Below are 17,712 nucleotides of genomic sequence, written 5' to 3'. Positions count from 1 at the left end.
GTGTTGCTTTCTCCTACAACTCATCCAACTGCCTCTCTTCCTTTATGTTAAGCCAGATCTGATTTGCTCGTATGTGATCAGTACTTAAGGGCACACCTCTCAATTTAAAAACTAAACTAAACTCTGCTCTAATTTATTCCCCCGTCAGCTATCAAATTCTCTTCTACATGGGAGAAACCAAAAGTTTAACTAGTCACATCAACTTAATGTGGAGGTATGGCTGGCTGCATGTTTCGGCCGTACTGCAGAGCTAGATGTTGGTCACTTCACCTTTGAGTTCCATCTATACAGACGGCGTTTACATTTTAGATCTACAACCCTGGCAATACTAAGTCTGGTTAAGACATGACTGTGCAGAGCTTTTGTTAGCCAAAGGCACCAGACTGTTTCCCCCTCAATGTATACATCCATTGCCAGAAGCCAGAGCCCTTATAAATTAATATGCTATAGTTTATATGCAGAGATTTCCAAGGGACAGGCATTGCTGATGACACTGAGGGCGGATCTCATTTGCCCAAGCCTTTGTTTCCCCAATTTTCGTGTTATCTAGCAAAGGAAAACAATTCTTAAATGGACAGACTCATCAAGTCAAAGGACCAGCTTCTTTCATCTTGCAGTAACTTTACACAAACCCTGACTGAAAATGAGATTCTTAGTGAGCAAGAACAAACAAACAATTATTGGACATGTAGTAGAAAATAAACATACCCAGAACAGTGGCTTGATCCTGTGCTAAGACAGGGTGAAATAAAAGCAGCTATTCTGTTACGATAAACTGGAAACAATCTAACTCCCATTTTCTGTCACCTGCCCAGAAAATTTTTTGGAAAGTCTGATTAAACATGATTTGACTAAGTTTGAGGGCAAAAAAACCTTACTCAAAAATTTGTACACTCTAAGAGCTGTACAGACACTGCTGGGGTATTTGGAAGATGACACGTGGCAGGGAGCTTGCACTCTGAGAACTGCAGTGAAAGTAATTTTGACTTGGCTAAGTTATGACATGTAGAACCCTATTACTGTTTGGGTTATTTTTAGGATCACTCTAACCCAAGGGTTCTCAAACTTTATTGTATCATGACTCCCTTCTGACAACAAAAATTACTACCTGACCCCCAGAAGGGGGGACCAAAGCCTGAGGCCCACCACCCCCAGTGGCTGCAACAGGAGGAAGACACCTGGTTCCCCAAATTGGGGTGAGGCAATGAAGACATTTCATTTGCATAACATGACATCTTAGCAAACAAAGAAGCTAGCTGAATATTCCCAGCACTTTAACACTTCACAAGGAGTAACTCTGAACTCCTTCCATGTAGATAAAGGGGAATGACCATTTAATGGCTCTGCAAAGAAAGCATTTATTGAATTACTGCTTCACTGGAGTGTTTGATTTATTTAGTTTTGGATTCCTTTGTAGGTAAATGAGAAAATTGCACCACTCCATTATCTTGAGACCATTACTCTGTTCATCCAGTCTCGATACTGCTGCACGGCATGCTCTGTTCTCTACTGTAGGAGATGACTGTGCTTGATGTTAAGCACATCTTATGAATCAACTGTATATACAACACGCTAAACAAGTAAATGGTGCATTGTGAAGCTGCTGCTAAACAGATCCCAAATACCAGTTGAAGAGTGAGCATATGTCAGTAGAGACTTTTTTGCATAAACTGACAAAAGTGTTGCAATTTGTAGAAAGTTGAAAGTAATTTAGCATCTAAACATTCCTTCCTAGTCTGAACGTGAGTTAACAGGCACTTGGCTGTTATTGATCCTTCCAGAATACCAACAGTAGTGGCTCATGCAGATATCAAACTCCATATTAGTGAATAAGTTTCACACATTGGTACATTAAAGTTGCAGTCATTTTTGCATGGAAATGACATTATAAAACTACTGTTTGAAGTGAGCCGAATTCCAGAGATCAAGACACACGAGGGGGTAAGGTAAGGAGAAAGTGTCATGCAACAGTGACCAACGCAACAGGGTCAGTTAGGGAATTTTATTGTAGTTAAAGTCACTAAAACTGAAGTACTAGGAAAATCAGAGCTGAAAAACAGTTCCTTCAATACAAATAAAGTACTTTATTGTACAGGCATTAACTAATCCAATTCCTATAGAAGTACATACCACACAAATATATTTAATAACATAACAATCTGAGCATGTGTTTAGAATTGATGCACCACTGTGAATATGCAATATACTCTCCTTGGGCAAAACTTGCAGAGCTGGTATCACACACCAATGTAGATGGGAATTTAGACACTTCTCTCTGAGAAGTGCTCATAGTACCTCAAACAATTCTCAAGCACAGCCTAATCTAATCTGGTCTCACTGACTCACTTCATATCTTCACACCAAGGCGGGGGGGGGGGGGGGGGGGGGGGGGGGCAATTGGGGCAATTTGCCCCAGGTCCCGGGCCCCGCAGGGGCCCCCACGAGAGATTTTTGGGGCCCCCTTCACTCACACTGGGGGCCCTGGAAAACACTCACGAGGCCCGGGCCCCCGGAGCTTCTTCTGCTCCGGGTCTTCGGTGGCGGGGGGTCCTTCCGCCCCAGGGCACCGAATTATCGCCAAAAGCGGGACCCGTCACCGAAGTGCCGGGTCTTCGGCGGTAATTCGGTGGCGGGGGCTCCCGCCGCAGGTCTTCGGGGCACTTCAGCGGCAGGTCCCGGAGCGGAAGGACCCCCCGCCGCCGAATTACCACCGAAGTGGGGCCCCCCGCCGCCAAAGACCCCAGGCCCCCTGAATCCTCTGGGCGGCCCTGCTTCACACAGTGCCTAGCATGAGTGCCTGGGCCACAACAGGGGCTCCTAGGTGCTACCACACTACAAATAAAAAAAATTGTATTTTCCCCACTTCCCTTCTTCTGTAAGAGCCCCCAAGGGTCCGTTTACACAGCCCAAGGCAATGAGCCTCTCAGCCTGGGTGGACAGACTTGGGTTAGCAGGGCTCACACTAGCAGTCTAAAAACAGCTGTGCAAACCGCATTTCGAAGCTGTGGCTAGGGCCACAGCTCAGGCTCAGAAGCCTAGGGACAGGGCTAGCTTCAGAGCTCGGGCTGCAGCTCAGGCCACAGCTTCAAAGCCCCGTTTACAACTGGTTTTTAGAGCGCTAGTGCAAGTCCTGCCAACCCAAGGCTGCTGACCCAGCTGGGAGCTCACTGCCACGGGCTGTGTGAACGGACCCGGAGTCAGAGTGTGATTTCATTACGCTAGGTATTAAGAGCCTTTACATTTATGGTATTTAATTCTTGCTAAACAATAGCCTGGCAGTTGAGTTCTAAAGTTACACATCACATTTATGCAACCGTGGTAAAACCAGAGCTACTCACCTCCATGTACAAATCCATGTAGAGTGCAGTCTGATGGGCCCACCAGATGGATCAGGCTGGACTGGCTATAGCCTACAGTGTACGGCTCTATGGAAAGAAAAAACAGAGGTCAGACCTACTACATAAAGGATTCGGACTCTAATCATCAGAATTCCCAATGACATACAAGAATGCATTAAGAGGCTGAAGCAGACTTTTAGCTCACCTTATACAGGACAGAGTCTTTGTGCTACCTTATTAAAAATTGTGATGTACATTTAAAGTCAGCAAGTTTTTGAAAAGAGGAAAGGCCATTTGACACACAAAGGTTCGCTGTGGTCAAACTAACCATCTTTCTTAAGCTACAAACTTGGCTTTATTTTTAATCTAGATCTTCACAACAAGCTAACATTTGAAAATCAGTGTGTTTGTTTCAGTGCCACAGATCATAAAAACGATTCTGAAAATAATGTGCTGGGAAACCAATATGTTAAAGGACTCAGCCTACAGCCCAGTGTTAACACTTTCTATTTTTGTACCCACTTGTAACTGCAGGTGCAACTGGTATCTGAACTTATCAATGGTGCTTCATATGCAGGTGCATTGAAATGTTTAAGTGCAAGATTTTGCCCAAATATGATGGTAAAGAAAACTGCATTTAAAAGCCTATGTTCAGTGAGAAGTTTGTACTAACTTTGGCTTATATTTAGAAAAAAGTAGAACTGGTAGACAGTTGCTTGCCATTATGGCCTTCAACTCAATAACCTGAGTAACAGTAGAACAAATAGCAATTAAAAATCTCTCAATGTATATTTTCCAGCTACATCCACACAACACAGCATCAATTAACTGAAATAGCCTTACCTTTATTCTGTCTATCTGTGAGGCAAGGAGAGCAAAGAAAAAAGGTACATAAGCGGCTTTCATTATCTAGGAACCCTCTTTTAGCAAACAGATAACGGACAACAGTCCCCCCCCAATGTGTGCTAGAACTGCAGGTCTGTAGAGTCCGCGTGCACTGTGATGTTACAGAATTCTATCTTCATGGGCTCGGACAGTAAAGGAATTCAGTGCTGGTAACAGACACGTCATTGGGATAAAGAACAGTTACTGCACAGCAGACAGGCAGGCTTCTCCATGCCAGCCCAATGTGGAGGAAATGCCCATGAGTAGGAAGCCAAGTCAGTCTTCATGCCCATTCAGTTCTAGATCTGTTTCAACTCAGGATTTCCATCAGTGTCTATTGTGACGGTGATGTCTAACCCTTGTCCAATTTCACACAGGAAGCCAAATGATAGTTAATAGCTTTCCATCATTGCCAATGGGGGCCAGAGTTGAACCGGTGGCTAAAAAGCCAAGGAACGGCTTCTGTTTCACTGGGAATCCCCTGATCTACCCAGCTCCTCACCTCAGACACTTTCTGAAACAGGCGTTGATACCAGTGTCTGAATGTGTGGCTGCCCAACTCGCATTTCCCACTGCTGCCGTTTGGGACAGTAGTTGCAGGGACAGGGAGTTCTAAGCCTGGGCATGCCAGCTCCCCCTTCACCTCCGAGCACTGGCAGATACTGTACGCATTCAGGCTTTCAGAGTAGCTGTGCTTGCAGCCAGATGTGTTGCTAACATTCACACTTATTTAAAAAAAAGTTAAGTTTTCCTGATCTTTAATAAGGAAAGTTTGTCACGGCTGAAAAAATTAAGAAGCCATTTAATCTTCACCTGGGTATAGACATGTGGTGTAGCAAGGGGAACTGTTTATAAAACCTATCGGGCTCTGGAACGAGACCAAAGGAACACAGTTGCCCCTTGTGATTTGTTGCTAGGCAACAACTGTCCAAATGCCTGAAACCGTGTACTCGTCTCAAAATTTTAAAGGTAGTTAAAATTAACAAGCTGTAGAGAAAGAGCCTCTAATTCAAAATGGCAAAAATAATCCGCATGTCATCTCTTTCATAACTCCACCTCATAAAGGGACTTACAAGTTTACTTAGTCACATGCTCTAGCAGCTTCTCAAATTATATTTCAGATCTCACAACGTTATTTTAGACTGCAGACTCACAGCCAGAGACACTTGAACAAAGCCAGAATTGTGCATCTTTTCTAATCCACAGATGCACACTCTTGGATTGCACATGCTATGCCACGTGAGGGCTATAAATAGCCGAGCGCAGCAGCTCAGCTCCTCAGTGCTCCGAACTTCCAGTGTCAAACTCAACTGCTCCCTGAAGACAAGCAAGGCAGACGGAGGGGCGGTCTCTGAAGGGGCAAACTCAGGAGGCCTCAGGCTACAGGTAAGTAACCTAGTTTAGTCCATTATTAGTTTTCCTACCTGGAGACTAGTCGTCTGGGAGACTGGAAATCACTGCCCTTTTACAGTGATGGGCAGACACACTCCTACCCAAGTGCATGGAGAGATCTGGGTTTCTGATTACACAAGGCATAAGTCGATAGAAAATTCTCCTGTTGGTGATACTGGAGACAAGAATTCCAGGAGGATAATGGCTTCCTTAAAGTGAGCTCTCTCTCACCTGGGAAGCGGCACTTTGCAGGAGTGAGGAGGAAACAAGCAGCTCTTACAAAGCACGCAATAAGGGTACCGCATGGGGGGAGCCCTTTAGAATTGCATGAGAAGTCACCTGGGCAGTGAGAAATCAGACATGGAACCCAAAGCCGGCTAGCGAGTCAGAATTTCTGAGCCGAAGGGGCAGCCAGTATTAAAATGTCCCTCATGGAATGCCAGGAGATTTCCAGATGCTCTCTGATGATCTCCAGACACACCCTGACAACTCCAGCCAAGAGCATTTGAACTCATAGCTACACACTGACAAAGGATCTCCAACACTGGCTAGCCGAGTCCAGGAGTTATGTTAAGTGGCATAAGATGGGTTTCTTCAGCAAGTGCACGCAGAGGGAAACCTGATTCTCCAGCAACAGCTGAGTAAGATGCGTAAGTGAGTGAGGCCATTCAGCCACGGTATCATAACGCCCAACACACACATTCAGATGATGGAAATGAAAGTTTTTCTACTGAAACCAAGCTCTAGGTATTGCAATTCTCACGCTTTTAGGACTAGCAATTTTGGGCTGTTTTTTACCACCTGTCTTATAAAACCATGATGACAGGCCCAACTCACAAATTTTCCAACTCACCAATATTCAAAACGGCCACCATCTCTCATTAACATGACTGGGGCTGAAGCCAGCAAGATGGCTGGCTGCCACCTCCCACTGTTTTCAATGACATTGAAGCCCTGGCCACAGGCAAAATGGCGGCCACTGTACAGTTCAGGCAGCGGGACAGGACAGACTGAGGAGCAGCAGTGACACTGAAAGATGAATGAGAGGGAGCAGAGGACATGGTGGGCAGTGGTGGAAGCTGAGGGGCTGCAGAGAACAGTGATGGAATGGCAGCGCCCACATCTTGGGAGTAGTGATGGGCAGGGGACTCCCCTCCGAACAGCCAGGGGAAGAGGTAGTCTCAGGAACTTTCCAAGTCTCAGGAACAGATTGCAAACCACGGGATTTTGGCCCCTGCAGCAGGCACCGTCACAGTGATGCATGAAGATCCTCAGATCCCACGATTTTCAGGGATGGGCACAGAAGCAGAACTCTGTATGAGAGCCTTGGGGAGGGGACAGATCTGCCCTGCCTGCCTGCATGGCACTAAATCAGAGAGGGCCCTGTGGCAGGAGGCGGCAAGGGAGGAGGGGGACTCAGGGAAATGGTGTTGCTGGGACGCAGGTAAAGACGATCCTGGGCAGCAGGAGGTAGAGAAATGTTGCTGCGAGGGGAAGACAGTGATGTCAGCTTCTCCTATCTCCGGGGTCAGGAAGGGGTAAGTGAGGTCATCTGAGCAGCCAGGGAGAGGTATGCATTTGTGTGCACATTAAAGGTTGACTTTTCAAGCTGAAATTCTCTCTCACACATTGGCACAGGAATAGAGGGGAGTTAAAAAGTCAAGACAATTTAAAAAAAATACTCATTTGTTTAGTCTATGATTTTTGGGAGCCAATCATGATTGATAGCCCGAGTCATGAGCTTTGATCTCTTGAGGTTGGCAATACCTTAGCTTGACAAACTCCAGGGAAAGATCACCACATCCTGGTGCGAACAGCCTTTAAAAAGCAGGGATGTTGGTCAGGGATGAGCAGGAAACCATCCTTAAAAGGTCAGGGTATGCCAGGAATAGAACTGGTCATCCTGACAGTCAAGTACTGATGGGAATGTGTGGGCTCGGGCTGTAAGAGGACAGTGTGTCTGGCACAGCTACACGTACATCTGAGTGGAGTGGGCAGCCACGCAGGGTGATGAACACGTCAGGGTGGGAGCTGAACACAGGGTGTTACAACGCCAGTCTTGCAGAAACAGGAAGAGAATGAACTGCAGGGCTGCCCCTCCTGTAGCCTAGAACAGGAGCCTGTCTATTTGCAGGCATGCCTAGAGCACACATCACCTGCGGGGAATCACAAGGTAACAAGGAGGAATATGGAGCAGTGGTAAGTCCAGGGAAAGTGTTCTACGACTCCTGGGTTTACAGACTGGGAAGACAGGTGCCACCTGCAGTTTGAGCAGGATCTTGCATGGAAAAAAAAAAATCTAGGAAGAACCAACACGCCAATATTAACCTTAAGAACCCATTTTCCTCTACCAGTAAGTCATGGAAGAAGTTCCTCCCAAGCCCATCTACCAGGGCCGGAGGATGAGGTGAGGGGAAATGGAAAGGTGGGTTGAGGCGTTCCATTAATCTTGTGTGTATGAAGAGGTACCTGGCTAGCCTTTAAAACTACTTTGTTCCACACCCGCCAAACTGGATGCCCCACAGTCTGAAGAGGGCAAAGAGTGACGCCTAGTGGATAGAGCAACAGAATTTGACTCTATCCCTGGCTCTACCACTGGCCAGCTGGGTGACCTTGGGCACGTCACTTCACTTCGATGCCTCAGTTTCTCCATCTGTAAGATGGCAGATCTGATCCTTACCTCCTTTCTAAAGGACCAAGATCAATGGATGAAAAGCGCTATATAAAGAATTGATTATTGGTAATATACCCAGGTAGTGTGTCAATACATGTTCTAAGCAGTATGAGGGTAACAAAACAAGGCTGAAAATTCAGAGGAAACATGGGTCCCTATCAGTAAAGTACAGGTCTCCACCACAGCCCAAAGTCAGCATGTTAGAAGAACTTACAGAACAGTTTTCAGTTAGAGTCCCAAGTTAACTGCCCCACAGAGATGGAGACCTCAGTCTGACTCTCAGGCTCTCATCCTGGAGTCTGCAAACAAGTTTGGGGGGTTTCAGCCCCCTCTTTTCTTTTAGGCAAACAGGAATGGGGCCCAAAACCTTTTTCAGTTACAACATGGAGTCACGGGACGGAAGTCATGGAGAACTCGTCATGGAGAACTCGTGTTTTGGTGCAGTGAAGACCTTGCTCTACCAAGTTAATACTCGGTCTTATCCTACTGGTTTGGAAGCCTGAGAGAAGGAGAGTGTGAAGAATTTTGCAAGCTGATTTCTTAAGAAATCACCACTCTGGCTGCCTGCATTACCTGGGTTGAAAACAGGGAAGATGATGTCTCCATTTCTCTGTTTAGTTACCAGTCGTTCCAGTTTTTGCTCTTCATAGCGTTTCTTTCCGTCCTCCTCCAGCTCTTTCCATGCGTACTGAAAGGAAAGAACATACAGGTCACACAGTGTATTGCTTGGCTAAAAGACAAGTTACACGCCAGAGGAAAGGTAAAGGATGCGTAACTGAGGACCCACAGCTGAACAGGTACGGCCCTCATTACTCTGCCAGATGCTGAGAGATTCCATGGCTGCCCTAGTTATCACATAGGACCAGATCTGTCCAGTGACTATTAGTGCAGAGCCGAAGACGCAGAGCGCCAGACTGGCTTGTGAGGGGGGAAATGGGTGATGTGCACAGCCACTCGTTTCCTCTTTAATGCCAGAATCTCTAGTGTTTATCAGTCACTTGCTGCCAGGCCTTCTTGCCCTTGGAGGTGTAACAGGTGGAAAGATTCAGCAGTCTTCAGTGCAGCCTGTCACTTTAGTTCTCAGCCCCTAACTGAGGCCATGCACATCTTGTTCACAAAATTCATTCACTCCTGGATGTATATATACCTTGTTGGTTTTCAGACTGATGGATTTCCTTGCTTCATTTAGGTGACCAAAAAAAAAAAAAACTTTGCTACTTTTTCTAAAGAGGATCAAGGCAAGTAAAAAGGAAGGCACAGCAATGTCTCTTGCACGTGTAAACAAACTTGTTTGTCTCAGCAATTGGCTGAACAAGAAGTAGGACTGAGTGGACTTGTAAGCTCTAAAGTTTGACATTGCATTAAAAAAAACAGTTTTTTGTGCATAATTCTACATTTGTAAGTTCAACTTTCATGATAAAGAGATGCACTACAGTACTTGTATTACGTGAATTGAAAAATACCATTTATTTTATTTTTACAGTGCAAATATTTATAACAAATATAAAGTGAGCACTGTACACTTCATATTCTGTGTTGAAACTGAAATCAACACATTTGAAAATGTGGAAAACATCCAAGAATGTTTAAATAAATGGTATTCTATTACTGATTAATCACAATTATTTTTTTAAATTGCACGACAGCCCTTGAACAAAATTTGTTAGAACTCTTCTCTCAGCAGCACGTAGCTACAAACAGAGACAAGTATACCTTTCAGGAATCATTCAGTGTTATGATGAAATTCTGAAGTATTTTGCTGCTGACATTTCATCTCAAAGTTGAAAGAGAATAAGTTTTAATTATAGACCTGTCAAGTACAGTTACTTCCAACTCTTTCCAAAGCGTTTACGGTACAGAATACTTATCCATTTCAAACAGCAAAACATGTCTGTAAAATCCCTCAAGCTACATTCAAGCATTTTCTTCATTGCATCTTTTTTTGTTTTTTTTCCCCCACAACTAGAGCTAGAAAACCAGCTTCTGACTGGACAGAACTAGAAGCACTATCAAAAGGCATTACATGGAAGAGGCATCAGTACACAGGCCCTGTTTGTGCTCTGACACAATGCAACCTTAAAAGCACTGATAATGGGCTCAGACCTGTACAAGAGGAAATTAAATAGTTCTTGGGTATACAGCATCCAGGACAATGGGTGGGAGTGGAAAAAGAATAAAGAAAAAAAATATATGCGCAACTCCCATTACAAGTAATTCCTAAATCCCGATTGCAACGAGAATTTTGTTTTGAAGGCTTTACCCAACTTGTTTTGAAGGCTTTACCCAACATGCACGGGCAAGTCAGAACAATCTGCAACGTCCGCTAGTTGGAAAGAGTGGAATGCTCTGGTGGAGTTTTGACTGAAAGGGCCTGCAGTGTAGGTCAGAGCTATCAACCAGAACTTTAGGGGTGATTTTCCACTAATGACACTATTTCCGAACACCTTCTCTTTACTGCAGCAAAGCAGGGGCAGCCTGCTAAGCATTCTTTCATTGTCAACTCTAAACCCTGAAGTACAATTTCTCCGTCTCTCGTTTGGTAAGATCCCATTCACTATTTGCATCAAGACACTGGTGTGCTTCTGAAATCTATATTCCGCAGGAGAACATCCTGGAGATGGGCTTAAACTCTGGCTACTTCCAGTAACAACTGCTGAACTACAGATAAACACAACAGTTGTCCTTTCTGGGTGAAGCAAGGATGCTTCACTGTCAGTTTGCTAAAGCCCCAATCCCCCTATGGGGGACACAATGCTCCATAAAGTGGTGAATTAATATTGAAAGGGACAGTTGTTCCAAGCTAATTATACATTGTTGATCAGAGACTTGAATGGAAACTTGAAAGCTGCCCTCTTTCAGGTGCTGTTCCTCTGCTCGGAAAGCTTTGGCTCCAGATGGCAGGGCTGGAGTCGTACAAAGTTTATTTTATGTAGCTCCAGCCATCAAAGAAAGAAACAGGCAATTTGTTTTAGTACAAGGAAGCTGGCATGTGGGTTACTCATTCTCCTGGGGTCCTCTCTCCCCAAGGCAGAGCCAGCACATGTCACTTCTGAGAGTGCTACAGATGAAGCCTCATTCACACTGCTGGCTATTCCTTCCAAGTCCCCTCCCCCAGCTGCCTCCTCGCACACGCTCAGAGGACTCAGTCCTGGCGGAAACAAGGTTGTTGGGAAGACTTGACCCTGAATGTTTTTTCATCCCCCTAAAAGCAGACAGAGATTCCCTCAGGCTTTTCCTGCACTCTATGATCCCCGGGCAGAGTAGCTGTACCTGTGCCAACCACTAAGCTTAGACACGGGCAAGCCAGGCTTTGCAGGGAGAGTCAGAGGAAGTAGCTGCTGCCATTGTTGTCTAAAGACATTAAGAACATAAGAATGTCCATACTGGGTCAGACCAGAGATCCATCTAGCCCAGTATCTTGTCTTCAGACAGTGGCCAATGCCAGGTGCCCCAGAGGGAATGAACAGAACAGGTGATCATCAAGTGATCCATCCCCTATCACCCATTCCCAGCTCTGGCAAACAGAGGCTAGGGACACCATCCTTGCCCATCCTGGCTAATAGCCATTGATGGACCTATCCTCCATGAACTTATCTAGTTCTTTTTCGCTCTGCATTCTCATTCTTCTCTGTGTGCCAGAGTGTCTTGTTTTCAGAAACGTAAGAGGTAAATGCTGGGTCAAATCCTGCTTGGCCACACCCACTGGAAATGTAGAAAAACTCCACTGCAGTTAGTGAACCACTGGAATTAACTGGATTTATGTCACTGTACCAGACCAGAATTTGGCCTACTCTAGAGTTATCTAGAGGGGGAAAAAACCTCACTCAGAGCCTACAACTGATATCACTAAATCATCCCTAGCAGCTCCTAGCTGAAACTAATCTACTCCTTTGTCATCCCCTGCCCCACCGGCTCCTGGTATCTGTAGAGACAAATGGGTAAACATGGGCTCCTGGGTGACTTATGAACACAATGTCTCTGGCTGCATACAGATTAAGGAACGCACTGTCCCTGTGCCGAGGGTGAATGCCAGCTATTTAAACTGGACTATTTAAATTAATATTCTTCAATCAGGATGTTGTGGGGCGGTGCAGGATTTAAAAGCCGAAAGTGTCTTTTGCAAGGGAATTCTATGCCTTTGTAAGAAGAGGAAAGAGCATTTCAACTTTATATAATGAATAGCTGTGTTAGCTTGGTAATACTATCCCCAAATACTCTCTTTCACTTGAAAGCCTGGAGGATACTAAGCAGTGACATCTGTTAGCTATGTAGCTCTGATACTGGAGTGATGGCTTGCTTGACTGTACACTCAGTATATTGGGATGACAAAACCCCCTCCATTGACACTTTCTGCACATGACCCCATTTGCCCAGCTACTGAACTGCGCTAGCCGTCTAGTCAATCATTCTTTGTGACAAAGGAACAGGATCAGTCGCTACCGCTCACAGGGCACAAGTTGGGAGTTCATTACAGCCATTTCAAACAGAGTTGCCTGTCCCAGTGCTCCATTGGGGGCAAAATCCTATTAAACTAAAATGGCTTTTGTTCACAGCCAACCACACAAGGGGACAAGTGCTTCCCTGCTTTCAGTATGGCTCTCAATGCCAGGTGTGGCGTACACTGCCGCACAGCTGCTGTGCTCCTCAACGCGTTGTACAGAACAACGAGGTGGTCTACTAAGTGTGGTGGGATAAGCGGAAATGTCTCTGCATTATATGTCTGGACCTTCTGGCACTTGCCTGAAAACGTAAGATTCTGACCATTTCCAAGCTTAACAAGTCTAGCTCTGCCCACTCACGGCTTCAGCAACTAGGATTCTTTGTCCATTTCAGTTACTAAGAACAGGTCCCCAGAAGAAGTGCAAGTGTGTGTTTTTAAAGAACAATCCCCTCTCACTGCATATTATTCTTTCCAACAATGCAGAAGTATCAGTTAAATCTTATAATTTCTGGTTATTACCTCCAGCAAAACAGATTAGTCCAGGGAGAAGCCCCTTCCCCATAAGAAGCTATCAGAGTAACTATACTAACTCCATTGTAATTAGCTTCATTCCAATACCTCTTTCATTACAACTTAGGGTTAGCCTTAGAACCCAAACACACAGTCAAAGAGTTTTCTTCCCCTTTACCTTTTTAATAAATGTTGCTCAGGAGTTATTGAATTCTCTCCCCAGGGAAAAGTTGAACAAAAGCTTTTAAAAGCCACACAGGCAAAATTATTATTTGCCTGAAGACTGGAGGGGGGTTTCTAGGAAGACTAGAGGATACACATGAATATATTAGGTCTCTTGTCCTAGTGCTGTCTACCTAGTTTTCTTCCTACGGTTCTGCTTCCCCAATAAAGCGCAAAGCTACTTTTAATCAGCGCATGATCTTCCTTTCAGCAAAATCGTATTGCCTCATGACAGTGCCCTATCAAACAAAGTCAGTGCTTGTTTACAGGAGGGCAGCAGAATGGTCTTATTAGGTTTTCTCTGCTCGGGGGTGCTGGAGAAACCCTGCGAGAACTCCAAAGAGAGGTACAACCATTTAGCACAGTGTTCTAACTGAACTAGCTTTCCAAACTTCTCTCAGCTCCCTAATGGTGGCTGTCATCTTGAAGAAGAGAGCCATTTGCCATTCCCAGCATGGAAGAAAGCCCCTGCAAGTCTTATGATGTATCAATAGTGAGTTAACAGTAAGAAGGGTTTAATATTTAAACAGTGTTCAGACAGAGAAGTGCTTCCCATTTTGAAGCCAGCAGGAAACTGGTGCCTAGCCTCAGCCATTGAGTGATGGGTGGAACTAGAGTATCACAACAACAAGATTAGAAACTTTCTAATGGAAGTTTACATACTATCTAACCGAGTAGGTTAGTGAAGAAGTGTTGGTGGCCACTGCATTCCAGATCGGTTTGCTGGCTATAGTGGATACCAGCACTAGGTTCAGGAACCAGTTTCAAACAATCTACATTGTGCAGTACAGGTCCTGTTAATGCAGCACTTGATCTTGATCAGAAAAACATGCCTCTATAGTTGAGATGCAGGCAGCTGAACTTGCTCAATGCTAATATAATGAGGGGCAGTTCTCTGGCTCCTACCAAGTTGCCTATGTACAGTAATCTTCACTAGGGCAAATTTTGGATGCCCTGGACAGAGAAATTCCTGCACTTACCCTGAGGCTAGGTCGCCTACAAGATCAACTTTTATCTCCATTTCCAGCAAACAGGTCTACAGATGCCAATCTAGAGCCCAACAGAAGCAAGATGTCTAAAATCTTCTGTCCGAAGAGGACCGCCTCTCTCCAGTTGGAAGTCTGATTGCCCACCGTTCGTATGGAAGATGTGCAGCACAACAGGAACCTATTAGCTCAAATTCAATGCAGTGTACTCATGGTTCAGGTGTGCAGATAACTTTGGTCAGCACACATCAGAAAGTCACTAGTGAGGACTTTGCCCTATGGCTAGTGAATTTAGCATGGCATTTTTGGAGACACGCTCAGAACAGAGCGAAGTGTAACTTTCTCCATAAATTACACGTTAGCAATGGCTGTAGAGAAGCCTGGTATCTTTGGTGAGTCAATGAGCATTAATCACATCACAAGACTAGAACTCAGAAAGGAGAACATGGTGGAGTTACACATGGTGCTGACCACTCCTGAAGGAGTCAAGTCCCAGCCAAAGCCATATTGGAGTGGGTATCTAACACCTGCCACACTTCAGGGTACTCTCTTACAAGCCACTTTCCACACACAACTTCCTGAAGCAGTCACCTTTTAGGTTGAAATTTTCCACACGGTCTCCTTGCCTCTCACCCACCCAAAAGAACCAAACAATAAATAAATTGAGCAAAATTACATCAGTGCCAGTCCTGAAGAGAATGCAGGTTAGACAGCAGCAGCTTCTCACAGTAAAGAGAGTAAGTACTAGGTAGACAGATCGTTCCCTGCCATTTTGATTTGGAGAGCACAGTCATACGTGTGAGGGGAACACGTGAAAGGTAACCTAATGCCCTCATTGACATTTTGCTGGCAGTAGCACATCCATTATCAGGCCAATATCAGACACAACAATGGCTTCTACTGGAGACTTTAGTACATTATATTAACTCAGTCAAAACCAAGACGCATCAGCCAGCTCATTCAGACCCCAGAGGCGTATCTGTAAAGAACTCAATTAAGTTTGGATGGTGTAATGATGAAACCTCATTTATCATCTAAATGAGGCATCAACCTCTTGTTTCAAATTGTTATTTGGGCTCTGATCATTCTTCTACTCAAAGATGAGTTTCATGACCCAATTTAAGATTCAAAACTCTGAGTGGAATCTTTCCATGGATTTTCTTTGTACACTTAAGATTCTGCATGAGCAAATGCTCTTCATGACAAGTTACAATGAGTTTTTGAAACCTCTAAAATGACCAAAGACTGAACTTGACAAACTGCATAAAAGATCACAGGAGGAGTGGGATTTTAAGTCTTTTCAGACAGGGTAAGAGGAGAGGATGTTTGGGAAACTGATTCAAGTCCTCAGTACTCGAAGAAAAGTAAAATATCAGATAAACTTATTCCAATTTGGAGGCAGAAAGGAAGAGATTTGTTAGGTGTGAGAGCTGTAACTGATATCACAGCTCCATGCTCAACAAATCTTTTCCAGTTAAAAGGAATATGGATCCTCTTTCCTGCCAGATGAAATAATTTTTCACTAACATATTGGCAGGGGAATTCTCAAGGACTCAAGAGTTCTTGGAAGGAGACATCTGAGTAAGGGGGGTGGGGGGGAAGAGAGAGAGAGAGAGAGAGAGAGAGAATATGCTACCCGAAGTCTGAAGCAAACAATTGCTGAGTAAAGAACAAAAATATCCTGCTTTAGACTCTCAATTCATTCTGTCACAGGAATTTTCCTCTAACACATACAGAGAAAAATCTTAGAGGTGGAGCAGACCAGAGGGAGCAGCTCATTAACAGGATTAACTGTCACCTCTCTTGGCAATGCAAATCTGATGCACTCAGAAGTAGAGCAACTCCAATGACTATGTTGGCAGAGCCAATGGCTGAGCTGTGCTGGTGTTCACAGTTCCCTTAAGAGTCTGTTAGGCAACCAATGAGTTTATGTCAAGGCGCCTGACGTGCCAAAACATGGAAGATCATTTGAAAGTAAACTAATGATTTTGCATAATTTATGACAACACAGGTGTGCATAATTCATTAGGGACTGGAAGGACAGAGGTCTCATGCTATCAGAAAGCAAAATGTAAGAACCACCACCACAAAGGAAAGGTCACTTCACATGTAAAAGTAAGTGGTTCACTACATGTGGTATTCACCAGTGAATATAAAGACTTCCGCCATTATTGGCCCATAAATCTCACCTTTCAGGTATCCTGCAATTTCACTAGACAGTTACACCTGTTTTCCACATATCTTTTCTTTAGTCTCACCGTCCAGTTTTTTTCTTGCTATTCTTAACCTTTAAGAACCTACCTAAATTCCTCACCAAGAGCCTGATCCAACTCCCACTGAAGTCAAAGAATCTCACTGACTCAAGCAGGCCAAATTGGTTCAGGCCTCAAGTCACAATACTGAGCAAACCAAGTCAACGCTTTGGCACAGAAGAGCTGGGGAGAGGTGGAAAACCTACCTGAAAACCTGTAGCGCCAGAGAACCCAGGTATTTCAAACCTGACATTTTGGTCACTCAGTGATATCTTTGATTGGGGGGGGTGGGGGGTATTTATTTATTATGTTTACACTAGGAGGGGCCAACCAGAAGATATTTGAGAGGACTGCATACATGTTAGAACTCTGATTGCAGGAGGAGAATTACAGGACACATGGATGGGGTGAAAAGCTAATTCTAACTTGACAAAAGTATTTTATGTTGTGACGGGGTGCCTGCCCCACACTGAGCTCTGAGGAGTTAATGGAGCCCTAGGGAGGCTTTGCAGAAGGCAGCCAATCAGAGAAGGGGTGAAGCAAGCAGCCAATCAGGACCAAGCAGGCCCATATAAAAAGGGAGCTGCAGGGCAGAGGAGTTCAGTTCTCTGCTGGGAGCCCGGGGAGGAAGGAGTGTGTCTCTGGAGGGCTGAGAGAACTGCCAGCGACCTGGACAGAGCAGTGTTGTGAGCAGGGCCAGGGGGAATGAGAGACAGCTCCTGGCCGGTTCCTGGGGTTTGCAGGTTGAGGCCCTGAGGCAAGGGCAAAGAGGATGCTGGGGCCACGAGGAAGTGACCAGACAATTTGCTGCAGTAGCCACTAAGGGAAGTGGCTGAACAGCAGACTGCAGGTCCACCAGAAACGGGGAGCACAGTGTGTGGCATAGACGGAGGGCTGTGTTGCTGAAAAGGACGCCGCGGTCCTTGGCGAGATGTGGGTTCTAGAGCAGGAGTGATGACAGCAAACCACCACCTGAAGAGGGCACAGAGCTAATTCCCAAGACAGCCAGGAG

The 17,712-nt window shown here is 45.0% G+C and overlaps 1 protein-coding gene across 3 annotated transcripts in view; it reads right to left on the bottom strand.

Moving 5' to 3' along the window:
* The window catches only part of ACOT7 (acyl-CoA thioesterase 7), a 106,441-nt gene that overhangs the window by 56,967 nt on the left and 31,762 nt on the right, over positions 1-17,712 (bottom strand). For 2 of the 3 annotated variants that reach the window (XM_044996539.1, XM_044996541.1), the window contains 3 exons: positions 8,863-8,977; positions 4,182-4,196; positions 3,339-3,425 (listed from right to left, as the gene is read on the bottom strand). In XM_044996539.1, the coding sequence (XP_044852474.1) occupies positions 3,339-3,425; positions 4,182-4,196; positions 8,863-8,977 (217 nt within the window). The remainder of the gene's footprint in view (positions 1-3,338; positions 3,426-4,181; positions 4,197-8,862; positions 8,978-17,712) is intronic. The other variant, XM_044996540.1, reaches the window with a different exon arrangement.

The sequence above is a fragment of the Mauremys mutica genome, chromosome 21 (genome assembly GCF_020497125.1).
Source record: "Mauremys mutica isolate MM-2020 ecotype Southern chromosome 21, ASM2049712v1, whole genome shotgun sequence".
NCBI lineage: Eukaryota > Metazoa > Chordata > Testudines > Geoemydidae > Mauremys > Mauremys mutica.
The sequence above is the reverse complement of the archived record's forward strand: the minus strand, read 5'-3'. Positions and strand labels throughout refer to the sequence as shown.